General features: G+C 47.4%; 1 protein-coding gene across 9 annotated transcripts in view; it reads left to right on the plus strand.

Moving 5' to 3' along the window:
• The window catches only part of LOC110523075 (protein Hook homolog 3), a 90,502-nt gene that overhangs the window by 45,623 nt on the left and 22,009 nt on the right, over window positions 1-22,870 (plus strand). For all 9 annotated transcript variants that reach the window (XR_016495839.1, XR_016495840.1, XR_016495841.1 and 6 more), the window contains 7 exons: window positions 2,042-2,182; window positions 5,670-5,871; window positions 10,096-10,206; window positions 12,129-12,213; window positions 15,866-15,935; window positions 21,291-21,431; window positions 22,318-22,405. Coding sequence is in view for 4 of the 9 variants with exons in the window: in XM_090233602.1 (XP_090089728.1) it covers window positions 2,042-2,182; window positions 5,670-5,871; window positions 10,096-10,206; window positions 12,129-12,213; window positions 15,866-15,935; window positions 21,291-21,431; window positions 22,318-22,405 (838 nt within the window). In the remaining 5 variants the exon portion in view is untranslated. The remainder of the gene's footprint in view (window positions 1-2,041; window positions 2,183-5,669; window positions 5,872-10,095; window positions 10,207-12,128; window positions 12,214-15,865; window positions 15,936-21,290; window positions 21,432-22,317; window positions 22,406-22,870) is intronic.

Consider the following 22,870-nt stretch of genomic DNA (forward strand, 5'->3'; position numbering starts at 1 on the left):
GAGAAAGAAAGAGATAATTAGAGAGAGCATACTTAAATTCACACAGGACACCGAATAGGACAGGAGAAGTACTCCAGATATAACAAACTGACCCCAGCCCCCGACACATAAACTACTGCAGCATAAATACTGGAGGCTGAGAGTATTGGATCAACTGAGACAGTCTTACCTCTGAAGATCAGCTGTTCCCCGTACTCTATTATTCTCCAGTCCAGATCTGGGCCTGTATTAATAAGACATGGGCCTGTATTAATAAGACCCGGGCCTGTATTAATAAGACCTGGGCCTGTATAAATAAGTATTAACCTGGGCCTGTATTAATAAGACCTGGGCCTATATTAATAAGCTGTTCTCTATTATTCTACAGTCCAGACCTGGGCCTATATTAATAAGACATGGGCCTGTATTAATAAGACATGGGCCTGTATTAATAAGACCTGGGGCTGTATTAATAAGACCCGGGCCTGTATTAATAAGCTGTTCTCTATTATTCTACAGTCCAGACCTGGGCCTATATTAATAAGACCTGGGCCTGTATTAATAAGACCTGGGCCTGTATTAATAAGACCTGGGCCTGTATTAATAAGACCTGGGCCTGTATTAATAAGACCTGGGCCTGTATTAATAAGTATTAACCTGGGCCTGTATTAATAAGACCTGGGCCTGTATTAATAAGACCTGGGCCTGTATTAATAAGCTGTAGATAATAGATATTAATAAAGCTTCCCGGAGTAGGAGTACTGGTCTAGGATCAGTTCTCCCTTGTCCACTTTATGTTATTCATCATGATCTAAAAGACAACTGATCCTAGACCAGCCACTAACCATTTGGCACTCACAGCAGGCACTCAGAGATGTCTCTGTTGAGTTGGGACTGGGACTACCTGCCCCTCCCTTTCACCCTGCCCCCTGGCCTTGGCCCCAACCCCCAGCGTTGGCCTCAGCTCCCTCGCTGCCCCTGCTGGTAAAAAATCACACTGCCTGGGTTCATCTCACCCACGGTGTCTGGGTCACCCTCACCCACGGACCTCAGGGACTCACTCACTCTGACTGGGTCTTCAATGGTGTTTGGTTCACCACAGGACCCTGGGCCATCACCACGGTGTCTGGTTCACCACAGGACCTTGGGCCATCACCACGGTGTCTGGTTCACCACAGGACCTTGGGCCATCACCACGGTGTCTGGTTCACCACAGGACCTTGGGCCATCACCACGGTGTCTGGTTCACCACAGGACCTTGGGCCATCACCACGGTGTCTGGGTCACCACAGGACCTTGGGCCATCACCACGGTGTCTTATCCACCACAGGACCTTGGGCCATCACCACGGTGTCTGGTTCACCACAGGACCTTGGGCCATCACCACGGTGTCTGGGTCACCACAGGACCTTGGGCCATCACCACGGTGTCTTATCCACCACAGGACCTTGGGCCATCACCACGGTGTCTGGTTCACCACAGGACCTTGTGCCATCACCACGGTGCCTGGGTCACCACAGGACCTTGGGTCATCACCACGGTGTCTGGGTCACCACAGGACCTTGGGCCATCACCACGGTGTCTGGGTCACCACAGGACCCTGGGCCATCACTGAGAGAGTCACTGGGAGACTATGGCAGCGTTTCCCAAACGACGGGTTGCCGTTTCAATTTTTACCTTAGCAGTACACAGCTGATTCAAATGATCAAAGATTGATGATCATTTCAATCAGCTGTGTAGTGAAAGGGGCAAAAAAACAAAACTTTACACACCTGCATCCCAGGACCGAGTTTGGGAAACACTGGACTATGGGTTTGGGCACTCGTCCATAATAGGCCATTGTCCGTCTGGGGCATTTTCTGTGGCTCCTGTTACCTCCACCCCCACGGACCAACTGAGCACAACATCCTCAAACAACCTCACAATGTAAACTTCGCCAGCTCGAAATCTCAAGTTGAAGTTTTTGAGGCTCTGAGTGACCTGTGAGTTTGTGTATCTGTCATCAGTTGTGTTTTCAGTTTGGACTGAGGTGTACGTTTCTCTCTCTCTGGGGTGTCTGCAGGCTGGAGGCAGCGAAGGATGACTATCGTATTCGCTGTGAGGAGTTGGAGAAGGAGCTGACAGAGCTGAGAGGACAGAATGAAGAGCTCACCTCCCTGGCTGACGAGGCCCAGACACTGAAGGACGAGATGGATGTACTCAGGTAGGAACTACACCCTACCCCCTACACCCTACCCCCTACACCCTACCCCCTACACCCTAACCTCTATACCCTAACCCCTACACCCTACCCCCTACACCCTACACCCTAACCCCTACACCCTAACCCCTACACCCTAACCCCTACACCCTACACCCTAACCCCCTGCACCCTAACCCCCTGCACCCTAACCCCCTGCACCCTAACCCCCTACACCCTAACCCCCTACACCCTAACCCCCTACACCCTTACCCCCTACACCCTACACCCTAACCTCCCTACACCCTAACCTCCTACACCCTAACCCCTACACCCTACACCCTAACCTCCCTACACCCTAACCCCCTGCACCCTAACCCCCTGCACCCTAACCCCCTACACCCTAACCCCCTACACCCTTACCCCCACACCCTAACCCCCTACACCCTAACCCCCTACACCCTAACCCCCACACCCTAACCCCCTACACCCTAACCCCCTACACCCTAACCCCCTACACCCCAACCCCCTACACCCTAACCCCCTACACCCTAACCCCCTGCACCCTAACCCCCACACCCTAACCCCCTACACCCTAACCCCCACACCCTAACCCCCTACACCCTAACCCCCTACACCCTAACCCCCTACACCCCAACCCCCTACACCCCAACCCCCTACACCCCAACCCCCTACACCCTAACCCCCTGCACCCTAACCCCCTACACCCTAACCCCCTACACCCTAACCCCCTACACCCTAACCCCCTACACCCTAACCCCCTACACCCTAACCCCCTACACCCTAACCCCCCTACACCCTAACCCCCCTACACCCTAACCCCCTACACCCTAACCCCCTACACCCTAACCCCCTGCACCCTAACCCCCTACACCCTAACCCCCTGCACCCTAACCCCCTACACCCTAACCTCCTACACCCTAACCTCCTACACCCTAACCTCCTACACCCTAACCTCCTACACCCTAACCCCCTGCACCCTAACCCCCTACACCCTAACCTCCTACACCCTAACCCCCTACACCCTAACCCCCTGCACCCTAACCCCCTACACCCTAACCCCCTACACCCTAACCCCCTACACCCTAACCCCCTACACCCTAACCCCCTGCACCCTAACCCCCTACACCCTAACCCCCTACACCCTAACCCCCTACACCCTAACCCCCTACACCCTAACCCCCTACACCCTAACCCCCTACACCCTAACCCCCTGCACCCTAACCCCCTACACCCTAACCCCCTGCACCCTAACCCCCTACACCCTAACCTCCTACACCCTAACCTCCTACACCCTAACCTCCTACACCCTAACCCCCTGCACCCTAACCCCCTGCACCCTAACCTCCTACACCCTAACCCCCTACACCCTAACCCCCTGCACCCTAACCCCCCTGCACCCTAACCCCCCTGCACCCTAACCCCCCTACACCCTAACCCCTACACCCTAACCCCTACACCCTAACCCCTAACCCCCTACACCATAACCCCCTGCACCCTAACCCCCTGCACCCTAACCCCCTGCACCCTAACCCCCTACATCCTAACCCCCTACACCCTAACTCTCACACCCTAACCCTTATACCCTAACCTCCTACACCCTAACCTCCTACACCCTAACCCCCTGCACCCTAACCCCCTACACCCTAACCTCCTACACCCTAACCCCCTACACCCTAACCCCCTGCACCCTAACCCCCTACACCCTAACCCCCTACACCCTAACCTCCTACACCCTAACCTCCTACACCCTAACCCCCTGCACCCTAACCCCCTACACCCTAACCTCCTACACCCTAACCCCCTACACCCTAACCCCCTGCACCCTAACCCCCTACACCCTAACCCCCTACACCCTAACCCCCTACACCCTAACCCCCTACACCCTAACCCCCTGCACCCTAACCCCCTACACCCTAACCCCCTACACCCTAACCCCCTACACCCTAACCCCCTACACCCTAACCCCCTGCACCCTAACCTCCTACACCCTAACCCCCTACACCCTAACCCCCCTACACCCTAACCCCCCTACACCCTAACCCCCCTACACCCTAACCCCCCTACACCCTAACCCCCCTACACCCTAACCCCTACACCCTAACCCCTACACCCTAACCCCTACACCTTAACCCCTACACCCTAACCCCTAACCTCCCTACACCCTAACCTCTAACCCTGACCGACGAGGCCCAGTCACTGATGAACGTTCTAACACAACTGTTCCTCTGTTTTTCATGGTTGGGGTCAATCCAACCCTCCTACACCCTACCCTATACACCCTAACCTCTAACCCCTACACCCTAACCCCTACACCCTACCCTCTACACCCTAACCCTGACCTCTAACCCCTACACCCTACCTTCTACCCCCTAACCCCCCTACACCCTAACCCCCTACACCACAACTGTTCCTCTGTTTTTCATGGTTGGGGTCAATCCAACCCTCCTACACCCTACCCTCTACACCCTAACCTCTAACCCCTACACCCTAACCCCTACACCCTACCCTCTACACCCTAACCCTGACCTCTAACCCCTACACCCTACCTTCTACCCCCTACACCCTAACCCCCTACACCACAACTGTTCCTCTGTTTTTCATGGTTGGGGTCAATCCAACCCTCCTACACCCTAACCCCTACACCCTACCCTCTACACCCTAACCTCTAACCCCTACACCCTACCCTCTACACCCTAACCCTGACCTCTAACCCCTACACCCTACCCTCTACACCCTAACCCCTACATCCTACCCTCTACATCCTACCCTCTACACCCTACCCTCTACACCCTACCCTCTACACCCTAACCCTCCTACACCCTACCCTCTACCCCCTAACCCCCCTACACCCTAACCCCCTACACCACAACTGTTCCTCTGTTTTTCATGGTTGGGGTCAATCCAACCCTCCTACACCCTAACCCCTACACCCTAACCCCTACACCCTACCCTCTACACCCTAACCCTGACCTCTAACCCCTACACCCTACCCTCTACACCCTAACCCTGACCTCTAACCCCTACACCCTACCCTCTACACCCTAACCCTGACTTCTAACCCCTACATCCTACCCTCTACACCCTACCCTCTACACCCTAACCCCCCTACCCTCTACACCCTACCCTCTACACCCTAACCCTGACTTCTAACCCCTACACCCTACCCTCTACACCCTACCCTCTACACCCTACCCTCTACACCCTAACCCCTACACCCTAACCCCTCTACCCCCTAACCCCCCTACACCCTAACCCCCTACACCACAACTGTTCCTCTGTTTTTCATGGTTGGGGTCAATCCAATTGGAATTTCAGTTTTAATTTGGAATTGACCCCAAGCAAGGTAACGCTCAAGAATGAGTTGACCCAGCTAGCAAGCATGTTGTGGTTCACCAGTGGCCTGCCATCGACATAGTTGTCAGCCCACTGGCGACACTACAACGTCTGGTATAGACACTAACCCTTAGCTTGTGTTTGTGTCACACAGACACTCGTCAGACAAGGTGTCCAAGCTGGAGGTCATGGTGGAGTCGTATAAGAAGAAGCTGGAGGACCTGGGAGATCTGAGGAGACAGGTCAAGCTGTTGGAGGAGAAGAACACTCTGTACATGCAGAACACTGTCAGTCTGGAGGAGGAAGTACGCAAGGCCAACACCACGAGAGGACAGCTGGAGTCCTACAAGAGACAGGTATGGATAGAGACCGAACACCACTACACACACAGAGAGACCTGTATGGATAGAGACTGAACACCACTACACACACAGAGAGACAGGTATGGATAGAGACTGAACACCACTACACACACAGAGAGACAGGTATGGATAGAGACTGAACACCACTACACACCACTACAAACACACAGAGAGACAGGTATGGATAGAGACTGAACACCACTACAAACACACAGAGAGACAGGTATGGATAGAGACCGAACACCACTACAAACACACAGAGAGACAGGTATGGATAGAGACTGAACACCACTACAAACACACAGAGAGACCGGTATGGATAGAGACTGAACACCACTACACACACAGAGAGACGGGTATGGATAGAGACTGAACACCACTACACACCACTACAAACACACAGAGAGACAGGTATGGATAGAGACTGAACACCACTACACACACAGAGAGACGGGTATGGATAGAGACTGAACACCACTACACACCACTACAAACACACAGAGAGACAGGTATGGATAGAGACTGAACACCACTACAAACACAGAGAGAGACAGGTATGGATAGAGACCAAACACCACTACACACACAGAGAGACAGGTATGGATAGAGACTGAACACCACTACAAACACACAGAGAGACAGGTATGGATAGAGACCGAACACCACTACAAACACACAGAGAGACAGGTATGGATAGAGACTGAACACCACTACAAACACACAGAGAGACCGGTATGGATAGAGACTGAACACCACTACAAACACACAGAGAGACAGTTATGGATAGAGACTGAACACCACTACAAACACACAGAGAGACAGGTATGGATAGAGACCGAACACCACTACAAACACACAGAGAGACGGGTATGGATAGAGACTGAACACCACTACACACCACTACAAACACACAGAGAGACAGGTATGGATAGAGACTGAGAACCACTACACACACAGAGAGACGGGTATGGATAGAGACCGAACACCACTACACACACAGAGAGATGGGTGTGGATAGAGACTGAACACCACTACACACACAGAGAGATGGGTGTGGATAGAGACTGAACACCACTACACACACAGAGAGACAGGTATGGGTAGAGACCGAACACCACTACAAACACAGAGAGACGGGTATGGATAGAGACCGAACACCACTACACACACAGAGAGACAGGTATGGATAGAGACTGAACACCACTACACACACAGAGAGACGGGTATGGATAGAGACTGAACACCACTACACACACAGAGAGACCGGTATGGATAGAGACCGAACACCACTACACACCACTACAAACACACAGAGAGACAGGTATGGGTAGAGACTGAACACCACTACACACCACTACAAACACACAGAGAGACAGGTATGCATAGAGACTGAACACCACTACACACACAGAGAGACGGGTATGGATAGAGACCGAACACCACTACACACACAGAGAGACCGGTATGGATAGAGACTGAACACCACTACACACCACTACACACACAGAGAGACAGGTATGGGTAGAGACTGAACACCACTACACACCACTACACACACACACAGAGAGACAGGTATGGGTAGAGACCGAACACCACTACACACACAGAGAAACGGGTATGGATAGAGACTGAACACCACTACACACCACTACAAACACACAGAGAGACAGGTATGGGTAGAGACCGAACACTACTACACACACAGAGAGATGGGTGTGGATAGAGACTGAACACCACTACACACACAGAGAGACCGGTATGGATAGAGACTGAACACCACTACACACCACTACACACACAGAGAGACAGGTATGGGTAGAGACTGAACACCACTACACACCACTACACACACAGAGAGACAGGTATGGATAGAGACCGAACACCACTACACACCACTACACACACAGAGAGACAGGTATGGGTAGAGACCGAACACCACTACACACAACTACAAACACACAGAGAGACCGGTATGGATAGAGACTGAACACCACTACACACCACTACAAACACACAGAAAGACAGGTATGGATAGAGACTGAACACCACTACACACACAGAGAGACGGGTATGGATAGAGACCGAACACCACTACACACACAGAGAGACGGGTATGGATAGAGACCGAACACCACTACACACACAGAGAGACCGGTATGGATAGAGACTGAACACCACTACACACCACTACACACACAGAGAGACAGGTATGGGTAGAGACTGAACACCACTACACACCACTACACACACACAGAGAGACAGGTATGGGTAGAGACCGAACACCACTACACACACAGAGAAACGGGTATGGATAGAGACTGAACACCACTACACACCACTACAAACACACAGAGAGACAGGTATGGGTAGAGACTGAACACCACTACACACCACTACACACACACAGAGAGACAGGTATGGGTAGAGACCGAACACCACTACACACACAGAGAGATGGGTGTGGATAGAGACTGAACACCACTACACACACAGAGAGACCGGTATGGATAGAGACCGAACACCACTACACACACAGAGAGACAGGTATGGATAGAGACTGAACACCACTACACACACAGAGAGACCGGTATGGATAGAGACCAAACACCACTACACACACATAGAGAGACAGGTATGGATAGAGACCGAACACCACTACACACCACTACAAACACACAGAGAGACTGGTATCGATAGAGACTGAACACCACTACAAACACACAGACAGACCGGTATGGATAGAGACCGAACACCACTACACACACAGAGAGACCGGTATGGATAGAGACTGAACACCACTACACACCACTACACACACAGAGAGACAGGTATGGGTAGAGACTGAACACCACTACACACCACTACACACACACACAGAGAGACAGGTATGGGTAGAGACCGAACACCACTACACACACAGAGAAACGGGTATGGATAGAGACTGAACACCACTACACACCACTACAAACACACAGAGAGACAGGTATGGGTAGAGACCGAACACTACTACACACACAGAGAGATGGGTGTGGATAGAGACTGAACACCACTACACACACAGAGAGACCGGTATGGATAGAGACTGAACACCACTACACACCACTACACACACAGAGAGACAGGTATGGGTAGAGACTGAACACCACTACACACCACTACACACACAGAGAGACAGGTATGGATAGAGACCGAACACCACTACACACCACTACACACACAGAGAGACAGGTATGGGTAGAGACCGAACACCACTACACACAACTACAAACACACAGAGAGACCGGTATGGATAGAGACTGAACACCACTACACACCACTACAAACACACAGAAAGACAGGTATGGATAGAGACTGAACACCACTACACACACAGAGAGACGGGTATGGATAGAGACCGAACACCACTACACACACAGAGAGACGGGTATGGATAGAGACCGAACACCACTACACACACAGAGAGACCGGTATGGATAGAGACTGAACACCACTACACACCACTACACACACAGAGAGACAGGTATGGGTAGAGACTGAACACCACTACACACCACTACACACACACAGAGAGACAGGTATGGGTAGAGACCGAACACCACTACACACACAGAGAAACGGGTATGGATAGAGACTGAACACCACTACACACCACTACAAACACACAGAGAGACAGGTATGGGTAGAGACTGAACACCACTACACACCACTACACACACACAGAGAGACAGGTATGGGTAGAGACCGAACACCACTACACACACAGAGAGATGGGTGTGGATAGAGACTGAACACCACTACACACACAGAGAGACCGGTATGGATAGAGACCGAACACCACTACACACACAGAGAGACAGGTATGGATAGAGACTGAACACCACTACACACACAGAGAGACCGGTATGGATAGAGACCAAACACCACTACACACACATAGAGAGACAGGTATGGATAGAGACCGAACACCACTACACACCACTACAAACACACAGAGAGACTGGTATCGATAGAGACTGAACACCACTACAAACACACAGACAGACCGGTATGGATAGAGACCGAACACCACTACACACAACTACAAACACACAGAGAGACTGGTATCGATAGAGACTGAACACCACTACAAACACACAGAGAGACCGGTATGGATAGAGACCGAACACCATTACACACACACACAGAGACAGGTTAACATACTGTCCTTGTTGTCCCCAGGTGGTAGAGCTGCAGAACAAGCTGTCTGAGGAGTCTAAAAAGACAGACAAGATGGAGTTTGAATACAAGAGACTCAAGGAGAAGGTGGATTCTCTCCAGAAAGAAAAGGATGTAGGTGTTACAATGGTTCATTTCACTTTACAGTACTGTACAGAACTACAGGTTGGCTTTCACTTTACAGTACTGTACAGAACTACAGGTTGGCTTTCACTTTACAGTACTGTACAGAACTACAGGTTGGCTTTCACTTTACAGTACTGTACAGAACTACAGGTTGGCTTTCACTTTACAGTACTGTACAGAACTACAGGTTGGCTTTCACTTTACTGTACTGTACAGAACTACAGGTTGGCTTTCACTTTACTGTACTGTACAGAACTACAGGTTGGCTTTCACTTTACAGTACTGTACAGAATTACAGGTTGACTTTCACTTTACAGTACTGTACAGAACTACAGGTTGGCTTTCACTTTACAGTACTGTACAGAACTACAGGTTGGCTTTCACTTTACAGTACTGTACAGAACTACAGGTTGGCTTTCACTTTACAGTACTGTACAGAATTACAGGTTGGCTTTCACTTTACAGTACTGTACAGAACTACAGGTTGGCTTTCACTTTACAGTACTGTACAGAACTACAGGTTGACTTTCACTTTACAGTACTGTACAGAACTACAGGTTGACTTTCACTTTACAGTACTGTACAGAACTACAGGTTGACTTTCACTTTACAGTACTGTACAGAACTACAGGTTGACTTTCACTTTACAGTACTGTACAGAACTACAGGTTGACTTTCACTTTACAGTACTGTGCAGAACTACAGGTCAACTTTCACTTTACAGTACTGTACAGAACTACAGGTTGGCTTTCACTTTACAGTACTGTACAGAACTACAGGTTGACTTTCACTTTACAGTACTATACAGAACTACAGGTCAACTTTGACTTTACAGTACTGTACAGAACTACAGGTTGGCTTTCACTTTACATTACTGTACAGAACTACAGGTTGACTTTCACTTTACAGTACTGTACAGAACTACAGGTTGGCTTTCACTTTACAGTACTGTACAGAACTACAGGTTGGCTTTCACTTTACAGTACTGTACAGAACTACAGGTTGACTTTCACTTTACAGTACTGTACAGAACTACAGGTTGGCTTTCACTTTACAGTACTGTACAGAACTACAGGTTGGCTTTCACTTTACAGTACTGTACAGAACTACAGGTTGGCTTTCACTTTACAGTACTGTACAGAACTACAGGTTGACTTTCACGTTACAGTACTGTACTTCAGTACTACTATAGTTACAGAACTACAGGTAAACATTGACTTTACAGTACTGTACAGAACTACAGGTCAACTTTGACTTTACAGTACTGTACAGAACTAAAGGTTAACTTTGACTTTACAGTACTGTACAGAACTACAGGTCAACTTTCACTTTACAGTACTGTACAGAACTACAGGTCAACTTTCACTTTACAGTACTGTACAGAACTACAGGTCAACTTTCACTTTACAGTACTGTACAGAACTACAGGTCAACTTTCACTTTACAGTACTGTACAGAACTACAGGTCAACTTTCACTTTACAGTACTGTACAGAACTACAGGTCAACTTTCACTTTACAGTACTGTACAGAACTACAGTTTAACTTTGACTTTACAGTACTGTACAGAACTACAGGTCAACTTTGACTTTACAGTACTGTACAGAACTACAGGTCAACTTTGACTTTACAGTACTGTACAGAACTACAGTTTAACTTTGACTTTACAGTACTGTACAGAACTACAGGTCAACTTTGACTTTACAGTACTGTACAGAACTACAGGTCAACTTTGACTTTACAGTACTGTACAGAACTACAGGTCAACATTGACTTTACAGTACTGTACAGAACTACAGGTCAACTTTGACTTTACAGTACTGTACAGAACTACAGGTCAACATTGACTTTACAGTACTCTCTCTCTCTATCTATCTATCTATCTATCTATCTACCCCCCCCCCCCTCCAGCGAATGAGGTCAGAGAGAGACTCCCTAAAGGAGACCATTGAGGAGCTGCGTTTTGTTGAGGCTCAGGAAGGACAACTGTCTACAGGTAACAGTCAGATACTCCTGCTCTCCCATCGTTGATCTGTTTATCCCTCGTGTCTCCCATGTTGTCAGACCTGGACAGTGTGTTACTAAAGGATGGTAACAGGGTAGGGCTGTTTCTACTCGTAGGGCTGTTTCTACTCGTAGGGCTGTTGCTGCTCGTAGGGCTACTCGTAGGGCTGGTTCTACTCGTAGGGCTACTCGTAGGGCTGGTTCTACTCGTAGGGCTACTCGTAGGGCTGTTGCTGCTCGTAGGGCTGTTGCTGCTCGTAGGGCTGTTGCTGCTCGTAGGGCTGTTGTTGCTCATAGGGCTGTTTCTACTCGTAGGGCTGTTGCTACTATTAGGGCTGTTTCTACTCGTAGGGCTGTTTCTACTCGTAGGGCTGTTGTTGCTCGTAGGGCTGTTGTTGCTCGTAGGGCTGTTGTTGCTCGTAGGGCTGTTGTTGCTCGTAGGGCTGTTGCTCGTAGGGCTGTTGTTGCTCGTAGGGCTGTTGTTGCTCGTAGGGCTGTTGTTGCTCGTAGGGCTGTTGTTGCTCGTAGGGCTGTTGTTGCTCGTAGGGCTGTTTCTATTCGTAGGGCTGTTGTTGCTCGTAGGACTGTTTCTACTCGTAGGGCTGTTTCTACTCGTAGGGCTGTTTCTACTCGTAGGGCTGTTGCTACTCGTAGGGCTGTTGCTGCTTGTAGGGCTGTTGCTGCTCTTAGGGCTGTTTTTACTCGTAGGGCTGTTGCTGCTTGTAGGGCTGTTGCTGCTCTTAGGGCTGTTTCTACTCGTAGGGCTGTTGTTACTCGTATGGCTGTTGTTACTCGTAGGGCTGTTTCTACTCGTAGGGCTACTCGTAGGGCTGTTGTTACTCGTAGGGCTTCTCGTAGGGCTGTTGTTACTCGTAGGGCTGTTGCTGTTCATAGGGCTTTTACTCATAGGGCTGTTACTCGTAGGGCTGTTACTCGTAGGGCTGTTACTCGTAGGGCTGTTACTCGTAGGGCTGTTTCTACTCGTAGGGCTGTTTCTACTCGTAGGGCTGTTTCTACTCGTAGGGCTGTTTCTACTCGTAGGACTGTTTCTACTCGTAGGACTGTTTCTACTCGTTGGGCTGTTTCTACTCGTAGGGCTGTTGTTACTCGTAGGGCTGTTGTTACTCGTAGGGCTGTTTCTACTCGTAGGGCTGTTTCTACTCGTAGGACTGTTTCTACTCGTTGGGCTGTTGTTACTCGTAGGGCTGTTGTTACTCGTAGGGCTGTTGTTACTCGTAGGGCTGTTTCTACTCGTAGGACTGTTTCTACTCGTAGGACTGTTTCTACTCGTTGGGCTGTTTCTACTCGTAGGGCTGTTGTTACTCGTAGGGCTGTTTCTACTATTAGGACTGTTTCTACTCGTAGGACTGTTTCTACTCGTAGGACTGTTTCTACTCGTTGGGCTGTTTCTACTCGTTGGGCTGTTTCTACTCGTAGGGCTGTTTCTACTCGTAGGGCTACTCGTTGGGCTGTTTCTACTCGTAGGGCTTTAACTGCTCGTAGGGCTGTTTCTACTCGTAGGGCTGTTACTCGTAGGGCTGTTTCTACTCGTAGGGCTTTAACTGCTCGTAGGGCTGTTTCTACTCGTAGGGCTGTTACTCGTAGGGCTGTTGCTCATAGGGCTGTTTCTACTCGTAGGGCTGTTGTTACTCGTAGGGCTGTTTCTACTCGTAGGACTGTTTCTACTCGTAGGACTGTTTCTACTCGTAGGGCTGTTTCTACTGGTTGGGCTGTTTCTACTCGTAGGGCTGTTTCTACTGGTTGGGCTGTTTCTACTCGTAGGGCTGTTTCTACTCGTAGGGCTGTTTCTACTCGTAGGGCTGTTGTTACTCGTAGTGCTGTTTCTACTGGTTGGGCTGTTTCTACTCGTAGGGCTGTTTCTACTCGTAGGGCTGTTTCTACTCGTAGGGCTGTTTCTACTCGTAGGACTGTTTCTACTCGTAGGGCTGTTGTTACTCGTAGGGCTGTTTCTACTCGTAGGACTGTTTCTACTCGTAGGGCTACTCATAGGGCTGTTTCTACTCGTAGGGCTGTTTCTACTGGTTGGGCTGTTTCTACTCGTAGGGCTGTTTCTACTCGTAGGGCTGTTTCTACTCGTAGGGCTGTTGTTACTCGTAGTGCTGTTTCTACTGGTTGGGCTGTTTCTACTCGTAGGGCTGTTTCTACTCGTAGGGCTGTTTCTACTCGTAGGGCTGTTTCTACTCGTAGGGCTGTTTCTACTCGTAGGGCTGTTACTCGTAGGGCTGTTTCTACTATTAGGGCTGTTACTCGTTGTGCTGTAACTGCTCGTAGGGCTGTTGCTACTCGTAGGGCTGTTTCTACTCGTAGGGCTGTTTTTACTCGTAGGGCTGTTTTTACTCGTAGGGCTGTTGCTGCTCGTAGGGCTGTTTCTACTCGTAGGGCTGTTTCTACTCGTAGGGCTGTTTCTACTCGTAGGGCTGTTTCTACTCGTAGGACTGTTTCTACTCGTAGGACTGTTTCTACTCGTAGGGCTGTTTCTACTCGTAGGGCTGTTTCTACTCGTAGGGCTGTTTCTACTCGTAGGGCTGTTTCTACTCGTAGGACTGTTTCTACTATTAGGGCTGTTTCTACTATTAGGGCTGTTTCTACTCATAGGGCTGTTTCTACTCGTAGGACTGTTTCTACTCGTAGGGCTACTCATAGGACTGTTTCTACTCGTAGGGCTTTAACTGCTCGTAGGGCTGTTTCTACTCGTAGGGCTGTTACTCGTAGGGCTGTTTCTACTATTAGGGCTGTTACTCGTTGTGCTGTAACTGCTCGTAGGGCTGTTGCTACTCGTAGGGCTCTTTCTACTCGTAGGGCTGTTTTTACTCGTAGGGCTGTTTTTACTCGTAGGGCTGTTTCTACTCGTAGGGCTGTTTCTACTCGTAGGGCTGTTTCTACTCGTAGGGCTGTTTCTACTCGTAGAGCTGTTTCTACTCGTAGGACTGTTTCTACTCGTAGGGCTGTTGTTACTCGTAGGGCTGTTTCTACTATTAGGGCTGTTACTCGTTGTGCTGTAACTGCTCGTAGGGCTGTTGCTACTCGTAGGGCTGTTTCTACTCGTAGGGCTGTTTTTACTCGTAGGGCTGTTTTTACTCGTAGGGCTGTTGCTGCTCGTAGGGCTGTTTCTACTCGTAGGGCTGTTTTTACTCGTAGGGCTGTTGCTGCTCGTAGGGCTGTTTCTACTCGTAGGGCTGTTGCTGCTCGTAGGGCTGTTTCTACTCGTAGGGCTACTTGTAGGGCTGTTACTGCTCGTAGGGCTGTTTCTACTCGTAGGGCTGTTTCTACTCGTAGGGCTGTTGTTGCTCGTAGGGCTGTTGTTGCTCGTAGGGCTGTAACTGCTTGTAGGTCTGTTGCTGCTCGTAGGGCTGTTGCTGCTCGTAGGGCTGTTGCTGCTCGTAGGGCTGTTGCTGCTCGTAGGGCTGTTGCTGCTCGTAGGGCTGTTGTTGTTCGTAGGGCTGTTGTTGCTCGTAGGGCTGTTGTTGCTCGTAGGGCTGTTGTTGCTCGTAGGGCTGTTGTTACTCGTAGGGCTGTTTCTACTCTCAGCAGTGACGTCTTTGGCTTAGTATGTTCATGTCCCTGCACTGCCTCTAGTCCCTGCATGTGATTGTGTCTAACATAACGTCTTTGTGTTTCTCCAGGCATGGTTCCACTCGACAGTAACGAGGGCTCTGATTCGCTGGCTGCAGAGATCGTCACCCCAGAGATCCGGTATGATTTGTTGAATCCCCAGACAGTCCCCAGAAATCTAGCATTTTTCTGTTGTGTTGAACTACCCCACATCACACTGATGTGTTATCTGCTGTCATACTTTCTAAACATTTCAAAGATTAGTACTCTGTTTCCGTTTCCGTTAAAATACGCTAAACCAATGAGATCTTTCTCTTCTTCTCTGTTTCCGTTTCTGTTAAAATACGCTAAACCAATGAGATCTTTCTCTTCTTCTCTGTTTCCGTTTCCGTTAAAATACGCTAAACCAATTAGACCTTTCTCTTCTTCTCTGTTTCCGTTTCTGTTAAAATACGCTAAACCAATGAGATCTTTCTCTTCTTCTCTGTTTCCGTTTCCGTTAAAATACGCTAAACCAATTAGACCTTTCTCTTCTTCTCTGTTTCCGTTTCTGTTAAAATACGCTAAACCAATGAGATCTTTCTCTTCTTCTCTGTTTCCGTTTCCGTTAAAATACGCTAAACCAATTAGACCTTTCTCTTCTTCTCTGTTTCCGTTTCTGTTAAAATACGCTAAACCAATGAGATCTTTCTCTTCTTCTCTGTTTCCGTTTCTGTTAAAATACGCTAAACCAATGAGATCTTTCTCTTCTTCTCTGGCCGCTTCCCCTCTAGTCGGTTTGACATTCTCCGCTCTGCTCGACACAGCCAGATACTTTTGGTCACGTTGTGTATGTGGACACCTGCTCATCCAATATCTCATTCCAAAATCATGCGTCTTAATATGGAGTTGGTCCCCCCCTCTTTGCTGGCTATAACAGCCTCCTCTCTTCTGAGAAGGCTTTCCACTAGATGTTGGAACATTACTGTGGGGGTCTTCCTAGACGTTTCCACTTCACAATAACAGCGCCTACTGTTGACCGGGGAAGCTCTAGCAGGGCAGAGATTTGACTTACTGACTTGGAAAGGTGGCATCCTATGACGGTGCCACGTTGAAAGTCACTGAGCTCTTCAGTACGGGCCATTCTACTGCCAATGTTTGTCTATGGAGATTGCATGGCGGTGTGCTCGATTTTATACACCAGTCAGCAACAGGTGTGGCTGAAATAGCCGAATTTACTAATTTGAAGGGGTGTCCACATACTTTTGTCTAAAGAGTGTACAATTCATGAATATCACAAAGAATTGATCAAGAAGTTTAAGTCAACACTTGATTCGTTTCTGGTGCAACTAGAATCATTTAGTCCCTTGTGTACCTTCAAGGCCTTTCTTTTTGTGCTCTGTGGAAGGCAATGTAGGAAGGGTAATGTACTATAGACTGATGAGTGGCCTGGCTGGGTAATGTACTATAGACTGATGAGTGGCCTGGCTGGGTAATGTACTATATATAGACTGATGATTGGCCTGGCTGGGTAATGTACTATAGACTGATGAGTGGCCTGGCTGGGTAATGTACTATAGACTGATGAGGTGCCTGCCAGGGTAATTGATGTACTATAGACTGAAGAGGTGCCTGGCAGGGTAATGTACTATAATAGACTGATGAGTGGCCTGGCTGGGTAATTAATGTACTACAGCTAGCGTTAGTGTAGCATAGCTCAGTCTAGTGGCTGGAAACACAGCTAGCGTTAGCGTAGCATAGCTCAGTCTAGTGGCTGGAAACACAGCTAGCGTTAGTGTAGCGTAGCTCAGTCTAGTGGCTGGAAACACAGCTAGCATTAGTGTAGCATAGCTCAGTCTAGTGTCTGGAAACACAGCTAGCGTTAGCGTAGCATAGCTCAGTCTAGTGGCTGGAAACACAGCTAGCGTTAGTGTAGCATAGCTCAGTCTAGTGGCTGGAAACACAGCTAGCATTAGTGTAGCATAGCTCAGTCTAGTGGCTGGAAACACAGCTAGCGTTAGCGTAGCATAGCTCAGTCTAGTGGCTGGAAACACAGCTAGCGTTAGTGTAGCATAGCTCAGTCTAGTGGCTGGAAACACAGCTAGTGTTAGTGTAGCATAGCTCAGTCTAGTGGCTGGAAACACAGCTAGTGTTAGTGTAGCATAGCTCAGTCTAGTGGCTGGAAACACAGCTAGCGTTAGTGTAGCATAGCTCAGTCTAGTGGCTGGAAACACAGCTAGTGTTAGTGTAGCGTAGCTCAGTCTAGTGGCTGGAAACACAGCTAGCGTTAGTGTAGCATAGCTCAGTCTAGTGGCTGGAAACACAGCTAGCGTTAGTGTAGCATAGCTCAGTCTAGTGGCTGGAAACACAGCTAGTGTTAGTGTAGCATAGCTCAGTCTAGTGGCTGGAAACACAGCTAGTGTTAGTGTAGCGTAGCTCAGTCTAGTGGCTGGAAACACAGCTAGCGTTAGTGTAGCATAGCTCAGTCTAGTGGCTGGAAACACAGCTAGTGTTAGTGTAGCATAGCTCAGTCTAGTGGCTGGAAACACAGCTAGCGTTAGTGTAATCTCCACCCGGCACAGCCAGAAGCGGACTGGCCACCCCTCATAGCCTGGTTCCTCTCACGGTTTATATTCTCCACCCCTCATAGCCTGGTTCCTCTCTAGGTTTATAATCTCCACCCCTCATAGCCTGGTTCCTCTCTAGGTTTATAATCAACACCCAGCACAGCCAGAAGAGGACTGGCCACCCCTCATAGCCTGGTTCCTCTCTAGGTTTATAATCTCCACCCCTCATAGCCTGGTTCCTCTCTAGGTTTATAATCAACACCCGGCACAGCCAGAAGAGGACTGGCCACCCCTCATAGCCTGGTTCCTCTCTAGGTTTATAATCAACACCCAGCACAGCCAGAAGAGGACTGGCCACCCCTCAGAGCCTGGTTCCTCTCTAGGTTTATAATCTCTACCTGGCACAGCCAGAAGAGGACTGGCCCACCCCTCATAGCCTGGTTCCTCTCTAGGTTTATAATCTCCACCTGGTAACAGCCAGAAGAGGACTGGCCCACCCCTCAGAGCCTGGTTCCTCTCTAGGTTTCTTTCTACAGTGGGGCAAAAAAAGTATTTAGTCAGCCACCAATTGTGCAAGTTCTCCCACTTAAAAAGATGAGCGAGGCCTGTAATTTTCACCATAGGTACACTTCAACTATGACAGACAAAATGAGGAAGAAAAAATCCAGAAAATCACATTGTAGGATTTTTAATGATATTATTTGCAAATGATGGTGGAAAATAAGTATTTGGTCAATAACAAACAAGCAGGATTCCCCGCTGGAAAGGCTTGAAAACCATTGCTGTAGTTCCACCTTGGGCAGCCTGCAAACAGCCTCTGAATAATAGCACATCAAAATATAATAAGCTTTTGGGTTGAATTCAAAATTATACATCTTTATTTACATTAAATGCACTATGAATTATGTGCGTTGAATGATGTAACAACACAGAATAAAACAAGGAATTAAAGTCCCATGATGCTCGTGACTGTTCATTACTGCTGATCACTTATTAACCATAATTTATTCACATGACTTTACTTTAATCAAATAGTTCAGTTGTTGTGTATATTACATTAGTTATATATATATAATATATTACATTAGTTATATATATTTAATATATTACATTAGTTATATATATATATATATTACATTCGTTTTATATATATAATTTAGTACGTTAGTTATATATATACTATATTACATTAGTTATATATATACTATATTACATTAGTTATATATATATATATAATATTACATTAGTTTTAAATATATATATATAATATAGTACATTAGTTATATATATATATAAAATATATTACCTTAGTTATATTTGATGACTTTATTATTTCATTCCAAGTCATCATCTCATCTCTATATCTGCTGTCTGACAAAATCCCTGTTTTAGTAGTTCTTCAAAGTAAATAAGGCTTTATGACTGCTGAATACCAACTATCAGTACCTTAGAGCCATGCCTCCAGCTGTTTGCTTAGAAATTCTAGGGACAGTAAGGAGGCCTGCGTCTTGTACGCGTAGGTATGTACGGCAGGACCAAATCGGAAAGATAGGTAGGAGCAAGTCCATGTAATGCTTTGTAGGTTAGCAGTAAAACCTTGAAATCAGCCCTTGCCTTGACAGGAAGCCAGTGTAGGGAGGCTAGCACTGGAGTAATATGATGGTTTGGATCTAGTCAAGATTCTAGCAGCCGTGTTTAGCACTAACTGAAGTTTATTTAGTGCTTTATCCGGGTAGCCGGAGAGTGTAGCATTGCAGTAGTCTAATCTAGAAGTAACAAAAGCATGGATGAATTTTTCTGCATCATTTTTAGACTAAAATGTTCTGATTATTCACAATGTTATGAAGAAAAAAGCTGCGCTTCAAATATTTTGTAAATGTTTGTCAAAAGAGAGATACTGGTCCAGAGAAACACAGAGGGCAGTTTCATTTGAGATGACTGGACAACCGTCGAGATTCATTGTCAGATCAAACAGCAGATCACTGTTTCTTGGGACCTAGAATTATCATCATTATCATCATTATCATCATTATCATCATTATCATCATTATCATCATCTCTTAAAAGTAAAACATTTGCCGCCATCCACTTCCTTATGTCTGAAACACTTCCAGGTTAGGCAATTTTGGGGCTTCACCATGTTTCGTCAAAATATACAGCTGTGTTTCATCTGCACAACAATGAATGTTGACATTGTGTTTCCGAATGACATCACCAAGAGTTAGAATATATAGTGAAAACAATAGTGGTCCTAAAACAGGACCTTGAGGAACACTGAAACTTACAATTGATTTGTCAGAGGACAAACCATCCACCGAGACGAACTGATATCTTTCCGACAGATCAGATCTAAACCAGGCCAGAACTTGTCCGTGTAGACCAATTAGGGTTCCTAATTATCCTAACTAGACGTGTTAGGTCCTAACTAGACGTGTTAGGTCCTAACTAGACGTGTTAGGTCCTAACTACACGTCTTAGGTCCTAACTAGACAATAGGCTGTAAAGGCTAGGGGAAAGTCGTGTAATTTAAATAAAACCAGGGAGTAAAAGGTGAACTTTAGGCTCCTTTGATAAATTAGCGACGTATGTAAGACAAGACATTGCCAGACACAGATTACCAAGACTGTTCTTTCTTTCTGCCTGTCCCCTCCTCTCTCTCCTCTCTCGTTGGCTCACCTGCTCTTTTCCCTTCGCTAATGATGCGAGTGTGTTCAGTCTTTGTGTAAAATGTCCAAGTCTATTCGTTTAACTTTACGAGGTGGTATTGAGGTAATGGTAGCACAGGTGTAATGCTTAACCACCAGAAAGGGAGGTACTGTAAGTCATACACAGTAGCTTTAGGACTATACTCATTCACCTGAAATTGTATGAAGTTTTCTTATCGTTTTAACAGAAAAACTGATTTAATCCCATTCCTACATGTGAATCTGTCCCTGTGTTTTGTTCCCAGAGAGAAGCTGATCAGACTGCAGCATGAAAACAACATGTTGAAGCTGGCCCAGGAGGGTTCTGATAATGAGAAGATCGCTCTGCTGCAGAGTTTACTGGAGGACGCTAACAGTAGGAAGAATGAACTGGAGACAGAAAACAGGTGCACACTACACACTATACACTACACACTATACACTATACACTACACACTACACACTATACACCTTACACTACACACTACACACTACACACTACACACTACACACTATACACTATACATCTTACACTACACACTATACACTACACACTACACACACGCTACACACACTACACACACGCTACACACACACACGCTACACACACACACGCTACACACACACACGCTACACAGACACACGCTACACAGACACACGCTACACACACACACACGCGCTACACAGACACACGCTACACAGACACACGCTACACAGACACACGCTACACACACACACGCTACACACACACACGCTTGTTCTTCTATTCCTTTAAAAATCATATTTTTCCTAAACCCCAAACCCAACCTTTGTAGATTGCAGGTCCCCACGCGGAGAGAAGAACAAAATCCTTTCCTTAACAATAACCCTAACCTTAACAATAACCCTAACCATAACCTGAAAACCCTAAACCTAAGCCTAACCCTAGATCCTAAACCTAACCCCAACACTAATTCTAACCTTAATCCTAAACCTAATTCTAACCCCAACACTAATTCTAACCTTAATCCTAAACCTAATTCTAACCCCAACACTAATTCTAACCTTAACCCTAAACCTAATTCTAACCTTAACCCTAAACCTAATTCTAACCTTAATCCTAAACCTAATTCTAACCCTAACACTAATTCTAACCTTAACCCTAAACCCCCTAGATACAGCATTTGACCTTGTGGGGATTAACAACATGTCCCCAGCTTGTCAAATTGTTGTTCGTTTACTATTCTAGTGGGGTCTTCTGGTGTTAAGTGTAGTTAAACAAACAAACAAACATGGTGACTGTGTGTGTTCCAGACTGGTGAACCAGAGACTGATCGAGGGTCAAAGTCAGGTGGAGGAGCTGCAGAGGAGTCTTCAGGAACAGGGCTCCAAAGCAGACGATGTGAGTACCACTAACCTGATCTCAGATCAGATTAACTCCCTGATCTTACCACTGTCAGAGCGCTTATTAAGCAAACTGGAAACGACAGAACCCACAACATCCTGTCGTGCTATGGGGCTGTTAACGTTAGAACCCGATGAGGAGGGCTTGTTCTCGTTGTCACGTCGGTTCGTTGTCGTTCTCTTACCTGGCTTTTTTACCTTTACTGATACAGCAAAATAAAGCAACACGTCACAAATACTAGTCTGTTTCATTGCCCTCATACGTCAGAACAACTCGTAAACTGCCTGGATGTGTTGTCATTTCTCACTAACATTCTAACACTGTGTTGTGGTATGTGTTGTTGTTGTGGTGTGTGTTCTGTTCTGTTGTCTTACTCATGTTGTAGCGTTGGGAAGTCATTGGTTGGTTGTCCTGCCAGCCTATCCTGTTAGGAGGCTAAAGGTCAGGTCATCTGTATAGCGG

This window comes from Oncorhynchus mykiss, chromosome 5 (genome assembly GCF_057628025.1).
Source record: "Oncorhynchus mykiss isolate SJ-2025 chromosome 5, ASM5762802v1, whole genome shotgun sequence".
NCBI classification, from domain to species: domain Eukaryota; kingdom Metazoa; phylum Chordata; class Actinopteri; order Salmoniformes; family Salmonidae; genus Oncorhynchus; species Oncorhynchus mykiss.